The 21,374-nt window shown below is 38.1% G+C and overlaps 2 protein-coding genes and 2 long non-coding RNA genes across 8 annotated transcripts; 3 read left to right on the top strand and 1 right to left on the bottom strand.

Moving 5' to 3' along the window:
- Positions 1–1,684: 1,684 nt before the first annotated feature.
- On the bottom strand, positions 1,685–2,457 carry LOC140007663 (uncharacterized). Its single transcript, XR_011815003.1, has 2 exons — positions 2,346–2,457; positions 1,685–1,914 (listed from the first exon to the last, which is right to left on the bottom strand). It is a non-coding gene; the product is annotated as an uncharacterized lncRNA (long non-coding RNA).
- Positions 2,272–6,339, top strand: LOC113700047 (putative disease resistance protein RGA3). Its single transcript, XM_072050604.1, has 2 exons — positions 2,272–5,625; positions 5,894–6,339. The coding sequence occupies exon 1, from the start codon at positions 2,512–2,514 to the stop codon at positions 5,593–5,595; it is 3,084 nt and encodes a 1,027-aa protein (XP_071906705.1). The 5' UTR covers positions 2,272–2,511; the 3' UTR covers positions 5,596–5,625; positions 5,894–6,339.
- A 5,390-nt stretch (positions 6,340–11,729) lies between these two features.
- On the top strand, positions 11,730–15,050 carry LOC140007703 (uncharacterized). Of its 3 annotated transcripts, XR_011815063.1 has the most exons (5): positions 11,730–12,435; positions 12,557–13,302; positions 14,122–14,187; positions 14,305–14,500; positions 14,619–15,050. It is a non-coding gene; the product is annotated as an uncharacterized lncRNA (long non-coding RNA). The 3 variants fall into 3 exon arrangements; XR_011815061.1 differs by having other exon boundaries at positions 12,566–14,187; XR_011815055.1 differs by having other exon boundaries at positions 12,557–14,187.
- Positions 15,051–18,559: 3,509 nt separating this feature from the next.
- Positions 18,560–20,865, top strand: LOC113700026 (uncharacterized). Of its 3 annotated transcripts, none has more exons than XM_027220436.2 (4): positions 18,560–18,798; positions 19,771–19,852; positions 19,930–20,021; positions 20,234–20,865. In XM_027220436.2, the coding sequence occupies exons 2-4, from the start codon at positions 19,822–19,824 to the stop codon at positions 20,750–20,752; spliced, it is 642 nt and encodes a 213-aa protein (XP_027076237.1). In that variant the 5' UTR covers positions 18,560–18,798; positions 19,771–19,821; the 3' UTR covers positions 20,753–20,865. The 3 variants fall into 3 exon arrangements, with proteins under 3 accessions (XP_027076237.1, XP_071906702.1, XP_071906699.1); XM_072050601.1 differs by having other exon boundaries at positions 18,685–18,794; XM_072050598.1 differs by having other exon boundaries at positions 18,687–18,832.
- Positions 20,866–21,374: the final 509 nt, after the last annotated feature.

Raw genomic sequence — 21,374 nt, 5'->3', positions numbered from 1 at the left:
ATTCAATTTCCAGCAATATTAATAAATCTATCAGTTAATAGTTAAAGTTTTTTGACACTAAGTTAGTCCATATGGATAAAAAAAATTAAACAAATTTATCATATTGTTAGAAGAAAGAGGAACCATAAGAAAAAATAATTCAAATTTACCTAAAAAGATAAATTTTTTAGGACGAGAAAAATTAATTATAAAAGAATCGGATACAAAAATGGGGAAAACTCAAGTATCCAAATAACCGGTTAATTCCCCATCAATTTCCACCTTTTGAAGTCTTCTTTCGACAATCTTCTATTATCACAACTCGATTTAAGTTAAACTTGTGAACATATCATAGGCAAATAATTCAATTGTAAAAATTGAAATCCACAAGAACACGCTCATTTCCCCCTTCCCAAAACATCCCAATTCAGTCAAGTGTATAATCATAGTGTGAGCTAAAGGTCTATTTCACTTCTAACTTCAGTTGATTGTATATTGTACTCCAAAAAAAAAATAGTAATAAAGAAACTCCTTAAACTTTCACCACTTAAATTTTGTATACTGTACATGAACAAGACATTTTGACACAAAATGTTTGAATTTTTAAAGTGCTAGAAAGCTTGTGGAATTACGAGTGAACATTTTGGCGATTTCACAAGTGTAAAAGCTAAGAAAGCACCCAACCATTGGCCAATTATGTCGCTACATGCCATACCTAATTGCTAACTCCACTCCATGTTTTTGATAAGTGAACCACGGATTATTTTTTAAGTTTTCCCCCCACAAAATAACATTTTTAGTCTATTTCCCAAGGATTAATGGCTGAGGTAATTGATGTTGCAAAGTCACCAGCTATGGTTGTCATTTCCTCTTTCTCCTTTACATTTTTATCGGTCTTTATATTAATATTGCAAAGTCACCAGCTATGATTATCACCGGCTATGGTTTTTTTTCTTCTTTTTTTTTTTTTTGCGGGGTCAGTCTTGGGTCAAACCACAACTCCGACAAACCATTGAGATGTTTTCCACAACCAAAGACCAGCCAGCTTTCAATCAGAAAAAGATGAAATAGAAGAGAAAAGGAAACTAGTATTTTTTCGTAAATATATTTCTCAATGATCTTTTTACCTCATATACATCAAATCTCTATAGTATATTTTTTTTACAAAAATTCCTAAAAATAGGAATTTAAATGGGACAAGTTGCGAGGAAAACTATTTAATTGGTGGTGAAATTTTGAATTCTTACATGCAAAGTGATGCGCAAACCAAAAAAGTATGGAACAATTCTGGAACTCAAATTGGAAAATGTTGCTTTAGGAAAGATTCAGAACATTCCACAAGAAACGGAAACTATATATTAGTAATAATTACTTCAAAAGAATTCTTATATACTGACACTTTCTGGATTATGCTGCGAGACAATAACGGAATTAAAGAGAGTTGATATAGAAAAGAAACACTAGAGGAAAGAAGAATTGAGGTTTGTGATAAATAAATGTCAAAGATATGAGCTTTAATTCTTTAAGTGCAAACTTGATAATGGCAAAATGAAATTCATCTTAAAGTACGTTGAATTCCCACAAGAGAGATTGAGAGACATCCAGTTTGAGGAGAAACCAATATACGCGTCAGCAAAAGCTAAAGAAAAAAGTTAGAAAAGTAATAAAAGAATCAACTAGAAAAAGAAAGTAATAAGAAATAATATAACAAAAAAGATTAATACCGATCTGAATTAAAGACTATCAGATTTTAAAGAGAGGAGTAGAAGGCTAGGGATTTCATACCGATCATTTTTTATTTTTTATTTTTTATTTTTTTGTCAACACAGGGGTGTCCGGGTCAAGACCCGAAGGCGGCCCGACTAATCCCCTGCGCCTGGAATACAGCGCCACCCCAATTGCACTCAGGCGTTAAGTGAGGTTCGATCCCACGACCTGCGAGTACAAAAGGTAAAGTGTAATATACCGATCATGTAATATACTTGAAACGCTAAAGTACAAAAGGTAATTTAAAATCTCAAGCCTGATTACGAAGCCAAGAAGCAAAATGCATCATAGGCAGTGCGAAAACAGAGAAGAACATTTATTATTGCTTCCCAGTGTGGTCGCTTCCCAAAACCGAACAAAATTCAGACCAAATTACTGTATGTCATAAATTCATTTTCCAAGGATTTAACAATAATGACAAGCATGTAACCAAAACAGAATCTCACTCTCCTTTTTACGATTTGATCGTGGACAAAAACAAATATGGTCCACAACCCAAAATTCTGAAGGCCCCAGCATTTAATCAGAAAACATGGTGCCCCAACAACTACCAATAATTGAGAAAGTTACTCTGTAAACATGCCAATGCAAAAGCTTACAAATTTGTCAGAGAAGAACTCCACGTCTACGCGCAATAATTATTAATGCTCCTTTCTTCATAACCAATTATACTAGCCTAGATAAGATTACCAGTTCCTCGCTGCAAAAAACCTTCCATAAAAAAAAAACCATCTTGTTCTCAACACTGAATCCAAGGCAGCACCAATGGCTGACCCTGTTATCGGTGCCGCAAGTCAGGTCACCTTGGAAAGGGCACTGTCTCTTGCCTCTGATAGGATTGGTTTGCTAGTTGGGTTCAAGAAGGATGTGGCCAGCATGACACTTTCTCTCGGCTTTATCAAAGATGTCCTGGCTGATGCCGAGGAATGGCAAAACCAAAGCAGAGGAGTGCAACGATGGTTGAATAGTCTCGAGGAGGTGGCTTATGATGCTCAGAATGTGTTGGATGAGCTCCACTATGAATCTCTTCGTCACCAGGTGGAGTCCCGAAACCGACACAAGCTCAAGGTATGCTGCTTCTTCTCCTTCTCTAACATTAATATTGCTTTTCGCTGGAGAATGGCTTCTAAGGTCAGGGACGTCAAACTGAAGTTGAAGGAGAAAAATCAACAAGCCCGTGAGTTTAGACTGGACAGTAAGTCAGTCGTGCCTGCTGCCCTCCCTGCTGCTGTTGGAGACGCAAGAAATCGGCAGACTGACTCTGTTCTTGTTCGAATAATTGGAAGAGCCGATGATGAATCAAAGATAGTGAAGATATTGTTGAGCCCGTCTAAGAAGGTTGTTTCTGTTCTTCCCATAATTGGTATGGGAGGTCTAGGCAAAACAACTTTGGCTAAATCGATATACAACAATCAGCAAATTGACGGGCACTTTAACAAAAAGATTTGGGTTTGTGTATCGAAAAAAGTTCCAAGGGTGGAGCTTTTCAAACTCATTTTATTGCAATTGACGGGAGAAAAGGTTGACGGGGATGATAGGAATGTCATCGTTGGAAAAATTCAAAATCAACTAGGGGGAAAAAGATATTTCCTAGTCCTTGATGATGTGTGGGATGATGATGAGGCATTGTGGGATGACTTTTTCACCACCTTGAAGGGACTAAATCCAACTAATGGAAGCTGGTGTCTGGTCACTACTCGTCCAGGTCCAGTGGCGCAGTGTGTGTCTAGAGTTCTGAGGATGATGGAAAATGAAGCCTATCCATTAGGAAAACTACCTGATGATCATTGTTGGTCCATCGTAAAAGAAAAGGTAGTTGGAGATGAAGAAGAACCTGATGAACTAAAAGCAATTAAAGAGAGAGTAATCGAAAGATGTGACGGTCTGCCATTGGCTGCAAGTGTAATCGGAGGTCTATTATCTTTAAAGAGAAAAGAGGAGTGGCGATCAATTTTGGAGAATAGGCTTTTGAGTTTGAGTGCAGGTGGAGATCATGTGATGCAAATACTCAAGTTGAGTTTTGATAATTTGCCATCACCAGCCGTCAAGAAATGTTTTGCATATTGTTCTATTTTTCCCCAGGATACTGAGATGGAAGGAGATATGCTGATCGAACTTTGGATGGCAGAAGGTTTCCTCCATGCAGGTCTCGAGAACAAAACAATGGAGGAAATTGGAGAGTATTACTTGGAAATTTTATTGCAGAGTTCTTTGCTGGAAGAAATAAGAAAATATTGGGGAAGGTGTTATAAAATGCATGATATGGTGCACAACCTTGCCGAGTCAATGTCAAAGTCTACCAAAGTCATTATTGATAGGGATACACATACAGTAGACAATGGTAATCAGATTCGTTACCTTGCAATAGACTTGTCTAGTGGTCGAGAAGACGGAGAAAAACTTTTGGAGAGTCTATCAACTTCGCTTCATACATTGTTTGTAAAAGGTGACTTATCTGGTGATATGTTAATGAAGTTGAAGAACTTGTATGTTTTGAATTTGTCTCGTACAAGAACTCGAGAGCTACCAGTCTCAATTGGCAAACTGATACATTTGCGGTACGTTAACCTTGAGCAGTCTTCAATCAGTATTTTGCCGGACTCCCTTTGCAAGCTTTATAATCTGCAGACACTGACGCTAAGTCACTCGGGTGTTGAAGATCTTCCGAAGGGGATGTGCGATTTGGTTAGCTTGAGACATCTCCACTATAACACCAGTGATGAAGAATTTCAAATGCCGCTAGAGATGGGACGATTGACTTGCCTTCAGACGCTAGAGTTCTTTAAGGTGGGTCGAGAGAAGGGTCGGCGAATTGGAGAGCTTGGAAGCTTGAAGAACCTCAAAGGCGAATTGGAGATACGCAATCTTCAACTAGTAAAGGATAAGGAAGGAGTTGAGGAAGCAAAACTATCTGAAAAGGCAAATCTATTTCGGCTGAAACTTAAGTGGGCCCCTAATCGAGAAGGCGACAATTACAACGATGAAGATGTGTTAGATGGCCTTCGACCCCACCCAAATTTGGAGAAGTTGGTAATTAAGGATTTTATGGGCGATCAATTTCCACGATGGTTAATGCAATTGCCAACAACGCTCCCCAAGTTAGCGCGTTTGGAGTTTTATCGCTGCAACAGATGCAGAGAACTCCATCCCCTGCAAAACTTTACGTCTCTTAAAGAGCTGGTGATTTGGAGTTGTGATGGGTTGACGAATCTGCCAGGTGACATGCTACACTCTTGTGCCTCTCTCCAGCAGCTTCAGGTGATTGGTTGCGACAATCTTATCTCCTTTCCGCTTGATTTGCAACAAACGCCTTCTCTCTTGGAGCTGGAATTATACAGGTGTCCCAAACTAAAAACAAGCATGACGCCCAAAGGATTTGGTTTCCTAACCAGCTTAAGGAATCTTGCAATTGGTCCCTTCTTAGATGATCATGAAAATTCTTCAATTTACAATGAGTTTGATTGGTCTGGATTGATATCCTCCTCCTCCTCTTCATCATCTGCACTCCGTCGATTAGAATTAGCTGGGTTGCCACACATGGAGTCACTGCCACATCAGATCCAACACGTGACCACTCTCACGTCACTAATGCTAGAGGGCTTTGGAGGTGTAAAAGCTCTGCCAGATTGGTTCGGAAACCTCGCTGCTCTTGAAAAACTATATTTATTTGGTTTCAAAGAGCTTCGATGTCTACCCTCTGAGGATACCATGAGAACTCTCACCAAACTAAAACGTCTGGAGGTTTATGGTTCTCCTCTGTTAAAAGAAAGATGCACTCCTGAGAGCAGCGGCCCCGACTCCCAGTGGTCCAAAGTTTCTCACATTCAAGACCTAATCATAACCGGTTAATAACCACTCATCTTCAGATCAAATTCAATCGTGTAAGATTGCCTCCTACCTCCTTTCTTAATTTGCTTTACAATCAATCTCCCCTTCTCTTCACCTCCCCCTCTGATTAACCTTCTCGTGAGAAAACCTAAAAAGTCCACATGGTTATTTTCGCAATTTTCTCTTCTCCCTTTTTATCGTCCTATTTATTATCTTTCAAAGCTGCGGCATTAGCATTTCGTATTAGGTCCAAAATATTGGTGCTCTTCATTTACTCCTTACAACATAATAGTAATACTCTTGTAATGTCATGGAGCAGCTGACAAGTAAATCAAGTAATAAAAGGAAGCGTGAAGATAGCAAAGAAGAAGGCGTGATCTAAGAGGAAGAAACCAAGGCGTGAATCAAGGACCACGCCTTTACTGGAAACCAACTCTGCAACCACGCGAAGGAAGCCATTGAAGTTCTGCAACAACTTTCAGTTTCGTGTAACCAAATTCACAGCCACTTGGCCACTTGGCCACTTGGACAAATGCGATTGGAGGACCAGATGTTAGTTATAGATTGATAGTTATAAATAGGGAATTAAGGGAACGTAGCAGGTAGGAATTTGTCTTGTAATTCAACAGAAGTGAGCATCAAATCTCATTCTGCTTTTTTCCTTCTTAAAATTTCCTTCATTCTCTTCCACCTTCTTATTGTTCCCGCCATTTCTGTATTCTTTTACAGATTAATAGAAGCCATTACTGAGCTCCATTCTTAGCTCGTTTTGTGTTTGAATTAATTTCATTGGCGTTCTGATTGTGATTTCGATTCCGAGAGCCAACATTCCTAATTAGCTCAAGTCTGGTACCATTACAGTGGTATCAGAGCTAACTACGAGCCATTGGGATGACGAAAGCACAGGAGGAGCTGATAAGGAAGGACCTGACTGAGCTAGGGAGTGTTGTGAGGACGTTTGCTAACAAAAACGATGGATTGGAACAGGCGGTCAGGGCGATAGAGTATAGGCAGGAAGGCACGGAGAAGGCCATTAAAAACCTGGACCAGAAGTACGAGAGCATGATGTCGATGATGGCTCAAATGATGGCCAAATTGAATGAACCTGGGAGAAGGGATGAGGGAAGCAGTTCTGGGAATGAACAGAGGAAGGAACTGAGGAGGGAAAAAACTGAGAGGCAGGATCTTAGGGGGGGAACTAAGTTACCTAAGATTGATTTCCCTATGTTTGATGGGGGATAATCCTAGGGAATGGGTTAGGAGAGCCAACAAGTACTTCCAGATCCAGGGAGTAGCTGAGGAGGTGAAGTCTGACTTGGCTCAACTTCACTTCAGAGATAAGGCGGACATCTGGTTCCATGGGAGGTACCATGGTAGGGAATATGTCGATTGGGAGGAGTTGTCCTTGGCAGTATGTGGAAGATTTGGAGGAGGCTCACCAGAGGAGACCATCGAGGAATTCAACAAACTCACGCAAACAGGGAGTGTTGCTGAATATCTGGAAAGATTCGAGCTACTAAAATCACTGGTAATGCCTATACTTCCTGGACAGACTGATTCATACTATAAATCCTGTTTTTTGAGTGGACTGAAGAGTGAAATCGTGAATATGGTAAAAATGGCTAAACCACACACCTTAACAGACACTATAGAAGTTGCCAAGTTACAGGAGAAAAATTTGGAGGCCATCAGAAGAGTACAGAAACCTATAACACAGAAATATTCCAGCCCGCAGCCAACCATTGGGCAGGGATTTCCATCCCAGACCAAACCTAAATGGACTAATGACAACTCCAGAAGGATAGGAAATGTTTTCCAAAAGGGGGACAGGCCGGGAGGACATGTAGCAGACCAGTATAAGAAAATTACTCCCTCAGAATTCAGTTATAGGAGGGAGAAAGGGCTGTGTTTCAAATGTGCAGAACCTTACACTTTAGGCCATGTTTGCAAACTAGCTCAGATGCAGTATATCTTGGTAGAAGAACCTGGGGGGGTGGATGATCACCATGAGGGAATGGGAAAGGTAGTAGAGGAGTTTTGTGATTGCCTTGAGGGAGAGGTAAGTCAGGAGCTCTTAGAAGTGTCCATTCATGCTCTGGCAGGAGGAACTGAACACAAAACTTTTAAAGTGAAAGGCAATATAGGGGGTAAAGAAGTCTTGATGTTGATAGATAGCGGAAGCACACACTGCTTCCTGGATGAAAGGCTAGCTACTCATCTGCAACTGCAGGTAACGGGTACTCCTTTGGTGGTTAAGGTAGCTAATGGGGAGAGATTGGGGTCCAGACAGCTCAATAAGCCACTAGAATGGGAGATCCAGGGACATAAATTTCAACATCACTTTAATACTCTAAGATTAGGGAGCTGTGATGCAGTATTAGGAGTGGACTGGTTGGCTAAATTTAGTCCTATCGAATTTGACTTCCGGGGCCTAAACATGAGGTTCCACAGAGGGAAGGAGCTGATAGAATTAAGGGGAGAAACTGGGAAGATCACACTCAAGGCTATCAAAGGGAGTAGGCTGGCCAAATGGAGGAGGAAACAGGAATATGGAATCACTGCTCAACTGTATTTAGTGGAGGAAGGGCAGGTTGACTCGCAGGGGATTCCAGCAGAGGTGAATGGAGTACTGGAGCAATACAGGGATGTGTTTGCTGAACCACAAGGGCTACCCCCCACCAGAAGCCATGACCATGGGATTCCTCTGAAGGAGGGAGCCAAACCTTTCCAGATTAGGCCATACAGGTGTCCTTATGTGCAGAAATCAGAAATAGAGCAACTGGTGAGAGAAATGCTGCAGATGGGAATAATCCAACCCAGTAATAGCTCGTTTGCTTCCCCAGTATTACTAGTCAAGAAGAAAGATGGCAGTTGGAGGTTCTGTGTGGACTACAGGCAGCTCAATGAGCTCACTGTGAAGGACAAATTTCCAATGCCCCTGATTGATGAACTGATGGATGAGCTGAGAGGAGCCAGATTCTTCACAAAAATTGACTTAAAGTCAGGATATCACCAGATCCGAGTCAGGGTGGAGGATAGGCATAAGACTGCCTTCAGGACTCACCAGGGGTTATATGAATTCAAAGTCATGCCATTTGGCTTGACTAATGCCCCGGCAACCTTTCAGAGTTTAATGAACCAGATTTTCAGTGAGCAGTTGAGAAGACATATTATAGTGTTCTTCGATGACATTCTGGTATATAGCTCATCCCTGGAAGACCATCTGAGGCACGTGGAGGAGACACTGAGCATCCTTAGACAACATCAGCTATATGCTAACAGAGGTAAGTGCTCTTTTGCACAAACACAAATAGAATATTTGGGACACATTATCACTGCAGAAGGAGTAATGGCTGACCCAAGGAAGGTGGACAGCATGGTGAACTGGCCCAAACCCAGAAATGTCAAGCAGCTGAAAGGGTTCTTGGGGCTGACTGGTTATTATAGGAAGTTTGTTAAAGGATATGGATCAATAGCTAAGCCACTCACCAACCTTCTGAAGAAGGGGGGATTTCACTGGGATGGGGAAGCTGAAGAAGCATTCCAGAAACTTAAGATGGCCATGTGTAGCACTCCTGTTTTGGCATTACCAGACTTCAGTAAACCTTTTGTTATAGAAACTGATGCTTGCTATGGAGGTTTAGGAGCAGTGCTAATGCAGGATAGAAGGCCTATTGCATATTTAAGTCAGAGTTTGGGACTCAAAAATTTGGGATTATCTATCTATGAGAAAGAACTCCTGGCTCTTGTAACAGCAGTCACCAAGTGGAGACATTACTTGGAAGGACACCATTTCATCATCAAGACAGACCATCAAAGCCTCAAATACTTGCTGGAGCAGAGAATCACTACCCCTCTCCAACAGAAGTGGCTGACCAAGCTACTAGGACTGAGCTACGAAATACAGTACAGAAAGGGCAAGGAGAATGTAGCTGCTGATGCTTTGTCTAGAAGGACTGATACAGAAGAAGGTGAACTTGTTGAGCTAACTTGTATCACTCCTGAATGGATGAAAGAGGTGATGGACAGTTACCAGGAGGATGAACAGATGCAGAAGCTGATCAGTGAATTATTACTCGCACCTGGTTCCAGACCAGAATATTCTTACCAGGATGGGGTGGCCAGGTATAAGGGAAGGATAGTCATAGGGGCCAAGGGGGGAATTAGAGGAAAGATCATCCATGCCCTGCACAACTCCCAGCTAGGAGGACATTCTGGAGTCCAAGCTAGTTACTACAGGGCCAAACAGCTGTTTTACTGGCCTGGAATGTACAAGGAGATCAGGGATACTGTATTACAATGTGATACTTGTAGGAAGTGCAAAGATGAACGTACAGCATACCCTGGCCTACTACAACCCCTCCCTATTCCTCACTACTCTTGGAGCCATATTACCATGGACTTCATTGAAGGACTGCCCAGCTCAGAAAGGAAGAATACTATCATGGTGATAGTGGACAGATTCACCAAATATGCCCACTTCATCAGTCTGGTACACCCCTTTGATGCCCCTACTGTAGCCAGGATCTTTCTAGATCAAGTCTACAAGCTGCATGGAATGCCTTTGAGCATGTTGTCTGACAGGGATAGAATTTTCACCAGTCAATTTTGGACAGAATTGTTCACCCTACTGGGGACAGAGTTACAGCTGAGCACTGCATATCATCCCCAAACTGATGGTCAAACGGAGAGAGTGAATCAAGTATTGGAGATGTACCTGAGGTGCATGACACATCTAGAGCCTAAGAAATGGAATGCTTGGCTATCCCTTGCTGAATGGTGGTATAACACCACTTACCACACTGCCATTCATATGAGCCCCTTCGAGGCACTATATGGAATCCCACCACCACAACTAGCCTTGGGGCCATATTCACACTCCAGGCTGGCTGCAGTAGAAGACCATTTGAAGGATAGGCAGCGGATGGATGCTTTACTCAAAAAGAACCTGCAGGAAGCTCAGAACAGAATGAAGATATATGCTGACCAAAAGAGGACTGAAAGAGAATTCAATGTTGGAGATTGGGTTTATCTGAGGTTGCAACCCTATAGACAGACATCAATCGAGGTAAGGAAGAATTCCAAACTTTCAGCAAAGTATTACGGGCCTTATCAGGTAGCTGAGAAGATAGGCAAGGTGGCCTATAGACTTCAGCTGCCAGCAGATTCCAGAATTCATCCAACTTTTCATGTCTCATTGCTCAAGAAGAAGGTAGGACAAAACGCTACACCAGTTCTCCAGCTACCCAACACGGATGAACTAGGACATTTGAGGGTCGAACCTGAAACTATTTTAGACAGGAGGCTGGTTAAAAGGAAAAATGCAGCCATAGTACAGTGGCTGGTACAGTGGTGGGGAACTTCACCTGCTGAAGCCACTTGGGAAGATGCAGAGGAGATAGGACGAAAATTTCCTGGGTTTCAATCTTGAGGACAAGATTCAATCGAAGGGGGAACTATTGTCATGGAGCAGCTGACAAGTAAATCAAGTAATAAAAGGAAGCGTGAAGATAGCAAAGAAGAAGGCGTGATCTAAGAGGAAGAAACCAAGGCGTGAATCAAGGACCACGCCTTTACTGGAAACCAACTCTGCAACCACGCGAAGGAAGCCATTGAAGTTCTGCAACAACTTTCAGTTTCGTGTAACCAAATTCACAGCCACTTGGCCACTTGGCCACTTGGACAAATGCGATTGGAGGACCAGATGTTAGTTATAGATTGATAGTTATAAATAGGGAATTAAGGGAACGTAGCAGGTAGGAATTTGTCTTGTAATTCAACAGAAGTGAGCATCAAATCTCATTCTGCTTTTTTCCTTCTTAAAATTTCCTTCATTCTCTTCCACCTTCTTATTGTTCCCGCCATTTCTGTATTCTTTTACAGATTAATAGAAGCCATTACTGAGCTCCATTCTTAGCTCGTTTTGTGTTTGAATTAATTTCATTGGCGTTCTGATTGTGATTTCGATTCCGAGAGCCAACATTCCTAATTAGCTCAAGTCTGGTACCATTACATGTAACTATCAATTAGAATGACCCCAAGCACCTGTTCTGTTTCGTGTTTTGATGTTTTACTGTATCTCTGTTCATATTCTGTTCTGTGCTTTGTTTTTGTAAGAATAGCTTCACGAACAGAGGTTAGAATTTTGAAGCACCAACTATATGGCTAGACCTCAATAACTTTTGGCCTGCATTTCCTACAAATAGCCTATCAACGTTTCGAACAACTAGCAGTCTTGTTTTGTTTATTTTACGTGATCTGCTTCTGTGGATTTTAAGTTATTAATGCTAAAGTCATCTCACTCTATTTAAAATTGTGATTTTAAAGGGGCTGAACTTTTACCTCTTGATAATGAACTTGCATACTTATCTGAACTATTTGACTAGTAATTGCTCCATCAGAGTCATATATGATGGTTTTCTGGCTCACTTTTCCTTGATTTTGGCTATTTAGCCATGAAGACAATAGTCAATTGAGGCGTTTTCGCAGGTGTTGGTCATCACTTTCATGTTTTGGTTTAAAAATTTTGGTAATTTTAGATATGCTTCTCTTCTTTCACTGCTCAATTTTGACTTCTAACCACTTTAATATCTAATCTATTACGTATGAAACAAAGGAAATCTTGTCGTCATGAAGATATTTTTGAGGTAGCCAAGGAAGGTGTGTACTGTTTGAGCAATGAAGTTGCACAAAACTTGGTGGAGTATCTTCCAACATTCAACTCTAAGCGCAATGTTTTGAAGCATTCTGGTAGTTAGTCAAGTCTGCTTGTTGTGACTCGCTGATCTTAATGAATCCATCTTGATAGAGGCTTTTAAGCTCTCTCTGCTTTTATGATTGTTGGTTGCTTCTTTTTTTATGGTAAGTTTCTCCTTTTGGGGCTTTAGTCACAATGACAGAAAACCTGCAATTATTTAAAAATTTCCATTAGCTTTATTCTATTTTGAACACCATCTTGAGTTTGAGTTTTTGTGCTTTGCAGTGATTTTAGGGACAAAACTTAACTGGGAACCTCATCGATGACTCTGACTGTTAGATAATTTATAATACCAATAATCTTCTTCCTCTGCTTAATATTGGGTTTTAAGAAGTTCAATATCCAATGCACTAATTAAAACCTTTAAAAAATTGTCATGTTTAAGACCACCTTCAAGCAGCAGAGGCTTGGTAGACTATCCCCTTCTGAAGTTTAAGTTCAAATGCCATGATTTTAGATTTTAAGAGTCGAAGAGTTATAATTAGCTCTACTCGTTGCATCTTGCTGTCTCAAAGAGTTCGCCTTCATGGCAATTCTAGAGCTCTCTACCTTTCATGCTTGTGGGTGCTGCTCATTATCATTATTGTTATAGAACTTCTCATTTTTCAGTGTTTTGAACAAAAACTAATAGTTTCTATGGCACTTCTGGTACTTGTAGATTGAGCAGAAAGATTTGATATCTTCCTACTGATTTAGGTTAGAAAAGCACAACAGAAACAAATATTGATTTGGCTTTCTGAATAATTGACTAACCAAAAATGTCATGCAATTTCCAGTTAGCCTCATGATTTGCTATGTGAAGTCCTGAGTCTGGTTTTCTGTTTTGCAGTGACTGTAGGCTTAAAGCTCACTTGGGAACCCTGATGGCTCCTAATTACCACTTTCACTTTTGAAAATCCTCTCTTTCCTTGAAAGTATATCAACTGATAATTGAAGCAACAACAGATTAGGTCTGCCAAGTTGGATACAGAGTCAGTCATTTCAATCTCTTCATCATGAATAAGCACAATATTTCGTAACCTTTTCCACTAGTAAGCCATGCACGGCTCCATATCAATTAATGGAACTAAACAATCTTTTTGGTTAATTTCTAATGTTAAATTGGTATTGCTCACGTTCTATCACATATTATTTGCTGATGCAAAGATCAAACATGGCAAATGGAGGCTTAATTCAATACCATGTTTCTGTACTAGATCAAACATGGCAAATGAATGAGATTTTCTTGGGTGAACTGAATCATGTTTTGGATGAAATGCACTAATGGCAGTTACTGTCCTTTGTACGTTGTGTTTGCTAACATCAGCACACTCTCTTTAAACTCGTGATTTCAATGGTTGCTCACTCTGAAGTTTCACCTGTTGAAAATGCATTGGACGTTTTAGATTCGATATCACATGCAGCAATTCTAGAAACCTTTTCTACGAGACTTTAAACCAGCAATTCTCTGCTGCACGTCTTTCTCCTGCACTTAACAAGCAGATTTTTGTGTTCTCTCCCCTAGATGAAACTAGATTAGATTTTTATAGCTGGTATTAATTAATTTTTGGTTTGCATTTCCTACAATTTACCCATCAATATGAAATACGCACCAGGAGTTTCGTTTTGTTGCTAAAGTGATCAGCTCCCTAACTCATGATTCTAGAGGGAGTAAATAGTTGCTCCAGAGTTTAATCACCTCTTGAAGGCGCATATATCAAGCTTCTTGAACCATTTGATTAGTGATTTGTTCGATAAGTCTCGTAGATGATGGGTTTCTGTCTCACTTTTCCTTGGTTCTGATTTTCTAGGAGTAAAGATTTCAGGAGTTTTCAGAGCTGTTGGTCGTCAAATTGGTGTTTGGTTCTAAGAGTCCGGTAAGTTCAGATATACTACTCAAATTTGACTTTTAACTACTTTGAATCTGAACATATTACAACTAAAACTTGAGAAATCTTCTCATAAATTCATAATGAAAATGTTTTTGGGAGCAGCCACGGAAGATGTGCTGCTCATGCAGTGAAGCTGCACAGACTTGTTATAGTATCTTCTGACACAATCAAGTCTAAGCTGCAAGTTTGAATCGTACTTGTTGGCTGCTGCTACTTGCTGCAATTATTTCATCTGCTGTGATGAAGGCTATTAAGCTCACCCCGCCTTCTATACTTGTTGGATGCTCCTCTCTTCATGGTAAGTTCTTATTTTAGTGTTTCAAATACAACAAAAATGTCATGCAACTATGTGCTGGCTTTATTCTTGACTGCATGCTGTCTCGAGTTTCTTAAGTTTGAGTTTTTGTGTTTTGCAGTGATTTTACACTCAAAGATCAACATTAACCTTGATAACTCGCTCTTACTATCATTTGTAATGAAGTCCTATGATCCCTTGCTGAACCAGACCCTGTTTCAGTCAGATCAAATGAAAACATCCGGGATGGAATTCCCTTTTGCTCTCTGCCTCGGATGGCCAAAACCTGAGATCTTCCTTGTCTGTCTGGTGTTGTTAAACTGTCCAACCGATTCAGCAATCTGTAGATATGTTAAATGAGGTGCTATTTTACTTATTTTGGAACTCAATTTGCCATATCTTCCGTACTGCTTGTAGTTCAAAGTAGCCAGTATTTTGTAGCAGAAAGATGTGGATTAGCTGAACCCTGATAGGTGCTTGCATCCTTCTTGAAGTTGTATCTTAGCTCTGTAACAGGCAACATATTTTTTCTCAAGTGTTCTGCAATTGACTACAGGTTGTGCCAATGATACTTTTCCATTGCACGTTGTATCTGTAAAGCTCACAAGAATCAGTCAGCTTGAGCCCTTCTACTTTATGTTAATCAGAGAGCAATTTAGAAAACTGAATTGCTAAGGCACAATTTTGTATTCAAAAAAGTATCCCAGTTGGTGGATGGGAACGTTGGAAAGATAAAATTATGGATATCAACTTTACAAGAATTAAATGGGAACATATAAGGTCAACCTTAGTTCATCAAACTGACATTTTAGATGGTGTCTGGTTGCAAAATCCCTTTCATGCGAGCTAGTCCTTGTGCATCAATGTTGTACCCCGAAGCAGCAATGTGACATCGATCTTACACATCTCGGCTTCAAATCTTTTTCCTTGATAGCTCAGCGATATGTTACAAGAAAAGCATTTCTACATTTCCATGCCTATGAGACTTCCAAGGCCAATATAAGTAAACCCTCTTATATCTATAACAGTCTAAAAAGTAGCAATAATAATAGCAATAACTAATTAGTGATTTTATAAATATTTGTCTGGATTAAAGTTTTTACGTTTTCTATGATCACATTTTCCGAGCATATCTTTTTATCTCACTAGTAATGGAGCACATGCTTTGCATGTGAACATGATACTTTTAGATATTTCTCCTTTCAAATTTTTAGAAAATCAATTATTTGGGATAATTTCAGAAACCTCCCTTGAGGTTTCTAACAATTTCTCTCGAATCCCCTCAAGTTTAAGAAATTACACTTACCTCCCTTGACATGGTAAAATACCTATAATGCCCTCCACTTGATAGACAATTTTAAATTTAAGGCAATACATTTACAAAACCCAAAAGAATTAATCTATTTTTCCATCTCTTGTCTAATATTTTCGCTCCTCTCTTTTCTAGTTAACATAACCTATTTTTATTATCTTCAAATTTGTTAATATTAGAAATTAAAATTACCAAATCACAGAGGAAGCAGATTATGTGTCAAATTAGAAAGAAATGAGGAGACTCGCAATGATAGAGAAATAAATAATGAAATTGATGATTGAAATAGGAAGAAAAGCTAAATATGTGAAATTTATCATATTTTACTTGTTGTCAAAAAACTTTGATAAAATGTCAATAATTACATAAGGATCTCTTTCATTGAATTAGAATTTGTTATTATGATTTTATTGTGGAGGTAGAATTTATCTCTATTTTAAGATATTAATATTTTTAAGGCCATAGGAGGGTTGCAATAGTGGTTCTAGATCAAATTAGCTTGTACTGAAAAGGTATTTGAGAATTGATATTTAATTTTGAGTGTATAAAATTGGTTATCAACGGGGCTCGTCTTTTTTTCTCTCTCTTTTTTTTTTTGCGTGACAAGTAATGATATTGTATATGCAATTTGGAATCTTTTGAACAATTACTTGATTTTAGAACTTATGTTTGGATGGTTGTTAGGAATTAAATTTGTTGATTTGTGCAAAGTGTGGAAGAAAATGATTGAGTACACTATATTTTTCTGTATTAATTTTGTACAAAAGGGCAATTTAGAATTTTTAAGAGAAAATTTCATTTGTTAGACCTACATTGTTACTAAATAGTAAAAATATGGGAGGTATATGTAATTTTTAAAACTTAAGGAGAGCTCTCTGTAATTGTTAAAAGCCTCAGGGGAGATTTGTAAATTTATCCCCAATTATTTTGAAGGAATAAATGTAATTGAGAAAAAAAATGTGATATTTAATATTTATGTTATTTTATACTTTTTCTGAACTTAGTTTGCCCTAACCAATACAAATGCACAAACAATAAATCATTCTTTGTTCCAAGAGTACTTTTATTTTGTAACAGTATCAATATTTTTGTGTTTTGGTTAAATTTAGATGACCTAAATGTTCATTTTTATGCCATTTGAGTTTAAACTTTTAATTTTTGAATAATTTGTTGCTCCCTTTTATGTCATTCTATGAATTGTTTATTAGTTTTAGTGAGATTTTCTTCTTATTATTATTATTAGTATTATTATCATTATTTTGCTAACAGTGGATTGTAAAATGATCTATAATGTTATTGTAATTATAATAATATCTGAATATATTGAAATTCCATTGTTCAAATTTAAATAGCTTAACTATGAAGAGAAATGTTTTGATTTGGTGAAACTTATTTGTATTTCTCACTGATGGCATGCTTTATGATTATAGAGTTAATATCATTAAAAATTGTAAGGTGTTAAAATTATTTATTATACAATATTCAAACTAACTTGGATCTATTTTTTATTACCATAATTCAAAGGATGTTTCACCTTTGTAATTATTATTATGATTGGCATTGATGAATATAATATTCATTAATTGTAGTTTATTACTATTATTTGATACAAGAATATGATTGATAAAATTCATTAAATATAATCTATATATTGCAATTTAAATTACCTTAGTATTCCGTTTCTTATTATATTTTGTATTAATTCTTTTTACTCAATACTAATATACGCATATTAAAAAGGTGCTCTTAAGACTTAATTTATTTGTATTCAAGAAATAAAAAGATTCGTGGTACTTTTTAAGAGATTCATAATACCAATTTATTATGTTTTGTTTCATGTTTGAAGTACTCTTTAAACTTGGATTTTGTAAATAAAATTTGTTCTTCTTTCTTTTGGTAAATAAAAAAGTATGGAATCTTTCATTTTTGTAACCACCGGCATGTTTGATATGATATTATTAATGATGAAATGCAACAATTTGTCCATTTATTAAAGAGGAGTGTAATTTTGATATCATAGAAACTAATATCATTTTTTGCTTACACTATTAACAACTAAGATTGACCATATTTTTTATAATTTATAAATAAAATTTGTTCTTCTTTTTTCGATTTAATTCATTATAACTCAAGGGAATGTTTTTCGTTCTTGTAATTGTTGGCATATAATTGACATTAATTATTGATGAAATGCAATGAATTAGTTTTTTTTTTTTTTTTTTGGTTTAATTCACTAGAATCACCACAATTCAAAGAATGTTTCTTTGTATACATATATTTTTTGCTGGATAAGATAGATTCTATCATCACCAATCTAGAGGGTGCGTACGCACCGGCTAGCAGATTTTTCCAGGAAATTCTGGATTTAGAGTGCAGGAATAGTTGAATCTTAAAGTTTTTTTGGTGGCCAACTATTCTAGGAATAGTTGATTAAGGAAGGTTTCTTTGTAACTATTAGCATAATTCTTACTAATTATTATCAAGGAAATGCAATATAATCTGTCCATTTATTAGTATCAAGGCCCATATTGATATAACAAAAACTGAGATAAATTTTTATTTACACTCACTCACACTAAAGACACATAATGCGTTTTATACAGTGATAGATAATAGATATACATCAATCCAAACAAAGGAAACTACGCACAAAAGAAAAATAATGGCAGCTGGGGAGGCCTAGTTTCCTCTAATAGAATAAACAGCAATCCAAACAAAGATTCGAATCTACTTTCCGTACAAAAATTTCAGATGAACTTATTTCTGCACAAAAAAATAAGGGGCCTTTTTTTTTCAGGTGAATTTACAAAATAAATAAATAAATAGAGGAAACGATACCGTTTGAAGATTTATATATGCGATTTGGACCTCCTCTTCTTCCATTTGAATTTCTTCGAAACTCTATTCCTTTTTCTCCCCCACAGCAGCCGCTACTATTTGCCGGCAATAGCCATCCACCTGCCGGAGTTGTCCCCGCCGTTTAATGCTGGTCTCGGAAGCCCCTCTTCTCCCTCTGATTCTAAGCAATTCCTTTTTCCCTTCTTTTTTTTTTGTTCTTTTTAAATTTCCGAGCAATGTAACTGGTTTCTGCAATTTCTACTTAGATCTTAACTGCGTTTCGAAGAATTTTTCTAGCCTATCTCGTGGTGGTATCATTTGATGGTTAGAGTTGTAGATTATTCGCTCTTTTCACTTGACACTGGCAAACTTATATTAGGTCAAGAAACTGCAGTAAATATAATGCGCAAGTTCCAGAATTCGCCAACGTTAGACTAGTGCATGGACGTTTATGAAGTTCAAGTTTTGATCACTGATTCGTTATGAAGTTTCTTTCTTTTTTTTGCTGAAATGTTGTTTTGTGTTTTCTACTTATTATATGCACTTTTTTTTTCTCTGGAAAGTTATGGAAAGAAATTAGACAGAAATATGGAAAAGGTCAGACATATTTGAACTGAAAAGGTTCCAAATACCAATTTAAATGAAAGAAGACCATCATCGATAGTCATTAACGTTATTTTAAATGTATAGATCTTGAAATTCCAAAGATTGTAGATTCGACCTCTCTGTTTTAATTTGGCCAGATTTCTTTTGTCTCTGTTCGGACTAATTAGGACACAGAAAATGTGCTGTTATCCCTATAATCCAAAGAAACGGATTAAATCAGTTAACTTTCTTTTCTTTTTTCTATGGTAACACTTCCCCAGGAATTTCTTAGAAATTAGCCTTGTAATTGGGAGTTTATGTGTAAAGGCTTGTATTGGAAGTTTCATGCCTATTGCCTGTTACTCTGTGACATTGTAGCTGGCTCTGAATTAGCACATAATGAAAATTTTGTTCCAGACTGATCATACTTGTGCTGTTGCATTTACTGCCCTCATTTGGAAATGTAGCCTCCATTTCATTGCTATTGCATAAGTATGATGATTGCTGCCTTTTCTCACACCTTGTGTCCTTTCCTCAGATACTTGGCTATTCGTGTTGAATGTTGTTATATTGAACTAAACGTATATTCATGCCTCCCTGTACAAGGTCTTCCTTGAAGGGTACGTAGCTGATTTTGATTAGTTGTGCCTGTTAAATCGATTTATAGGTTCTTATCATGCCTTTTTTATTCTTGCAGCAGCCAGACATAAAGCTGGCGTTCTCTGTGATAGTGTGCAGTCCATTTCGGGCGAAAATGACTTGAAACTCTGCATTACAAATTACTTCAAGGTATAATCTATTGGCTTCTGTATGGGTTAATTGGTTCATGCTAACACCCAATGGCCTTGTCTTGCAATTTATTAGTGTTGTGTCCTCCTTTTTTTTTTTTTTAACTCAAACCCTTTAAAGATGAGTTGACTAAAGTAAGTCTGCTTCATTAGAACAAGAGGCTCAATGTTTGTTTGCAATTTCATGTGCTGACCAAGGTGTTCCATGATCAGGGAACATCAGGGAAGTATAGTCAGAAATCTGGCCAGGCACCTCTTTATACTGATGATGAGTGTGAGCAGGAAAATAAGATGGCAAAACTTCAAAAAGGAAAGAGAGCAATCCTGTTAGATTCAACTGATGATCATGTTGAGGTTGTGGCTCCAAAGAGGGGAAAAGCTATGAATAAGGGGAAGCTGAAAAGGCCTAAACGTACAAGGAAGTTTGGCAATTCAAGCCCTGGGGAAGTAAATACTCAGTCATTTGAAATTGACAGTATTAGCTCCCACTTCAGTGAGAGGAAAGAGTCCAGCATGTCTCCATCAATTGGTATTCCTTCCCCTCCTGCCCCTACCGACGACATGTATCATTTTTGGACAGCTTTGCAAGCGCTCGGAGCATATCTAGCGGCAGCAGAAGGGGATTTGTTAGAGGATGAAACGGAAGATGTCTTTGTGCTATGTTATTGTGCCATGTTATTGTACTATGTTTGGATATTAGATGTCAAGCGCTGTGGCCCTGGTCCAAGGTAGACATTTTGTCTGCAGTCACCATGTCATTGCACTATGTTATTGCTTATGTTTGGATATCAGATATCATGATGCATGGTTGGATATTGGATTTTCTAAAGCTGTTTACGCGCCAATGTCAGCTGAAGTAGTACTCGTGGTCATGAACTTACGTGTTTGCAGTATTGATAGACGTCTTTGTTGGTAGCTTTTAGTTCGTGGCTGAGTTCCTTGGTTTTGGATAAGTGATGGCACATATAGATGATACGAAATGGTGGCAAATCTTTATGATGGCTGTTTCATGCTTTCATCATTTGCTCCTTTTTTTTAATTCCAGCAGGAGAGGGGTGGGGATTTAAGAATGGGGAGACAGCAGGGGGATTGGAACAAAGAACCTCTAATTCCTGATATCTCAGTCTTAGTCACTAGACTAAGTTTCATCATTCTCCTCTTACTTCTAATTAATGCATCGGAAATTGTTATTCAACTTTTGGTTTGCCCTGGCAGATATGGATGCCATCATTCAAGGGCATGGTGTCACCATGAATCCAGACATCATGACCTTAAACCCTGAGTTCTAAACTCTATACCTTAAATCCTAAAACCTAAATGGACTGGTGTTCTTTTACACTTGCAGACTGTCATG

The sequence above is a fragment of the Coffea arabica genome, chromosome 1e (genome assembly GCF_036785885.1).
Source record: "Coffea arabica cultivar ET-39 chromosome 1e, Coffea Arabica ET-39 HiFi, whole genome shotgun sequence".
Taxonomy (NCBI): domain Eukaryota; kingdom Viridiplantae; phylum Streptophyta; class Magnoliopsida; order Gentianales; family Rubiaceae; genus Coffea; species Coffea arabica.
The sequence above is the reverse complement of the archived record's forward strand: the minus strand, read 5'-3'. Positions and strand labels throughout refer to the sequence as shown.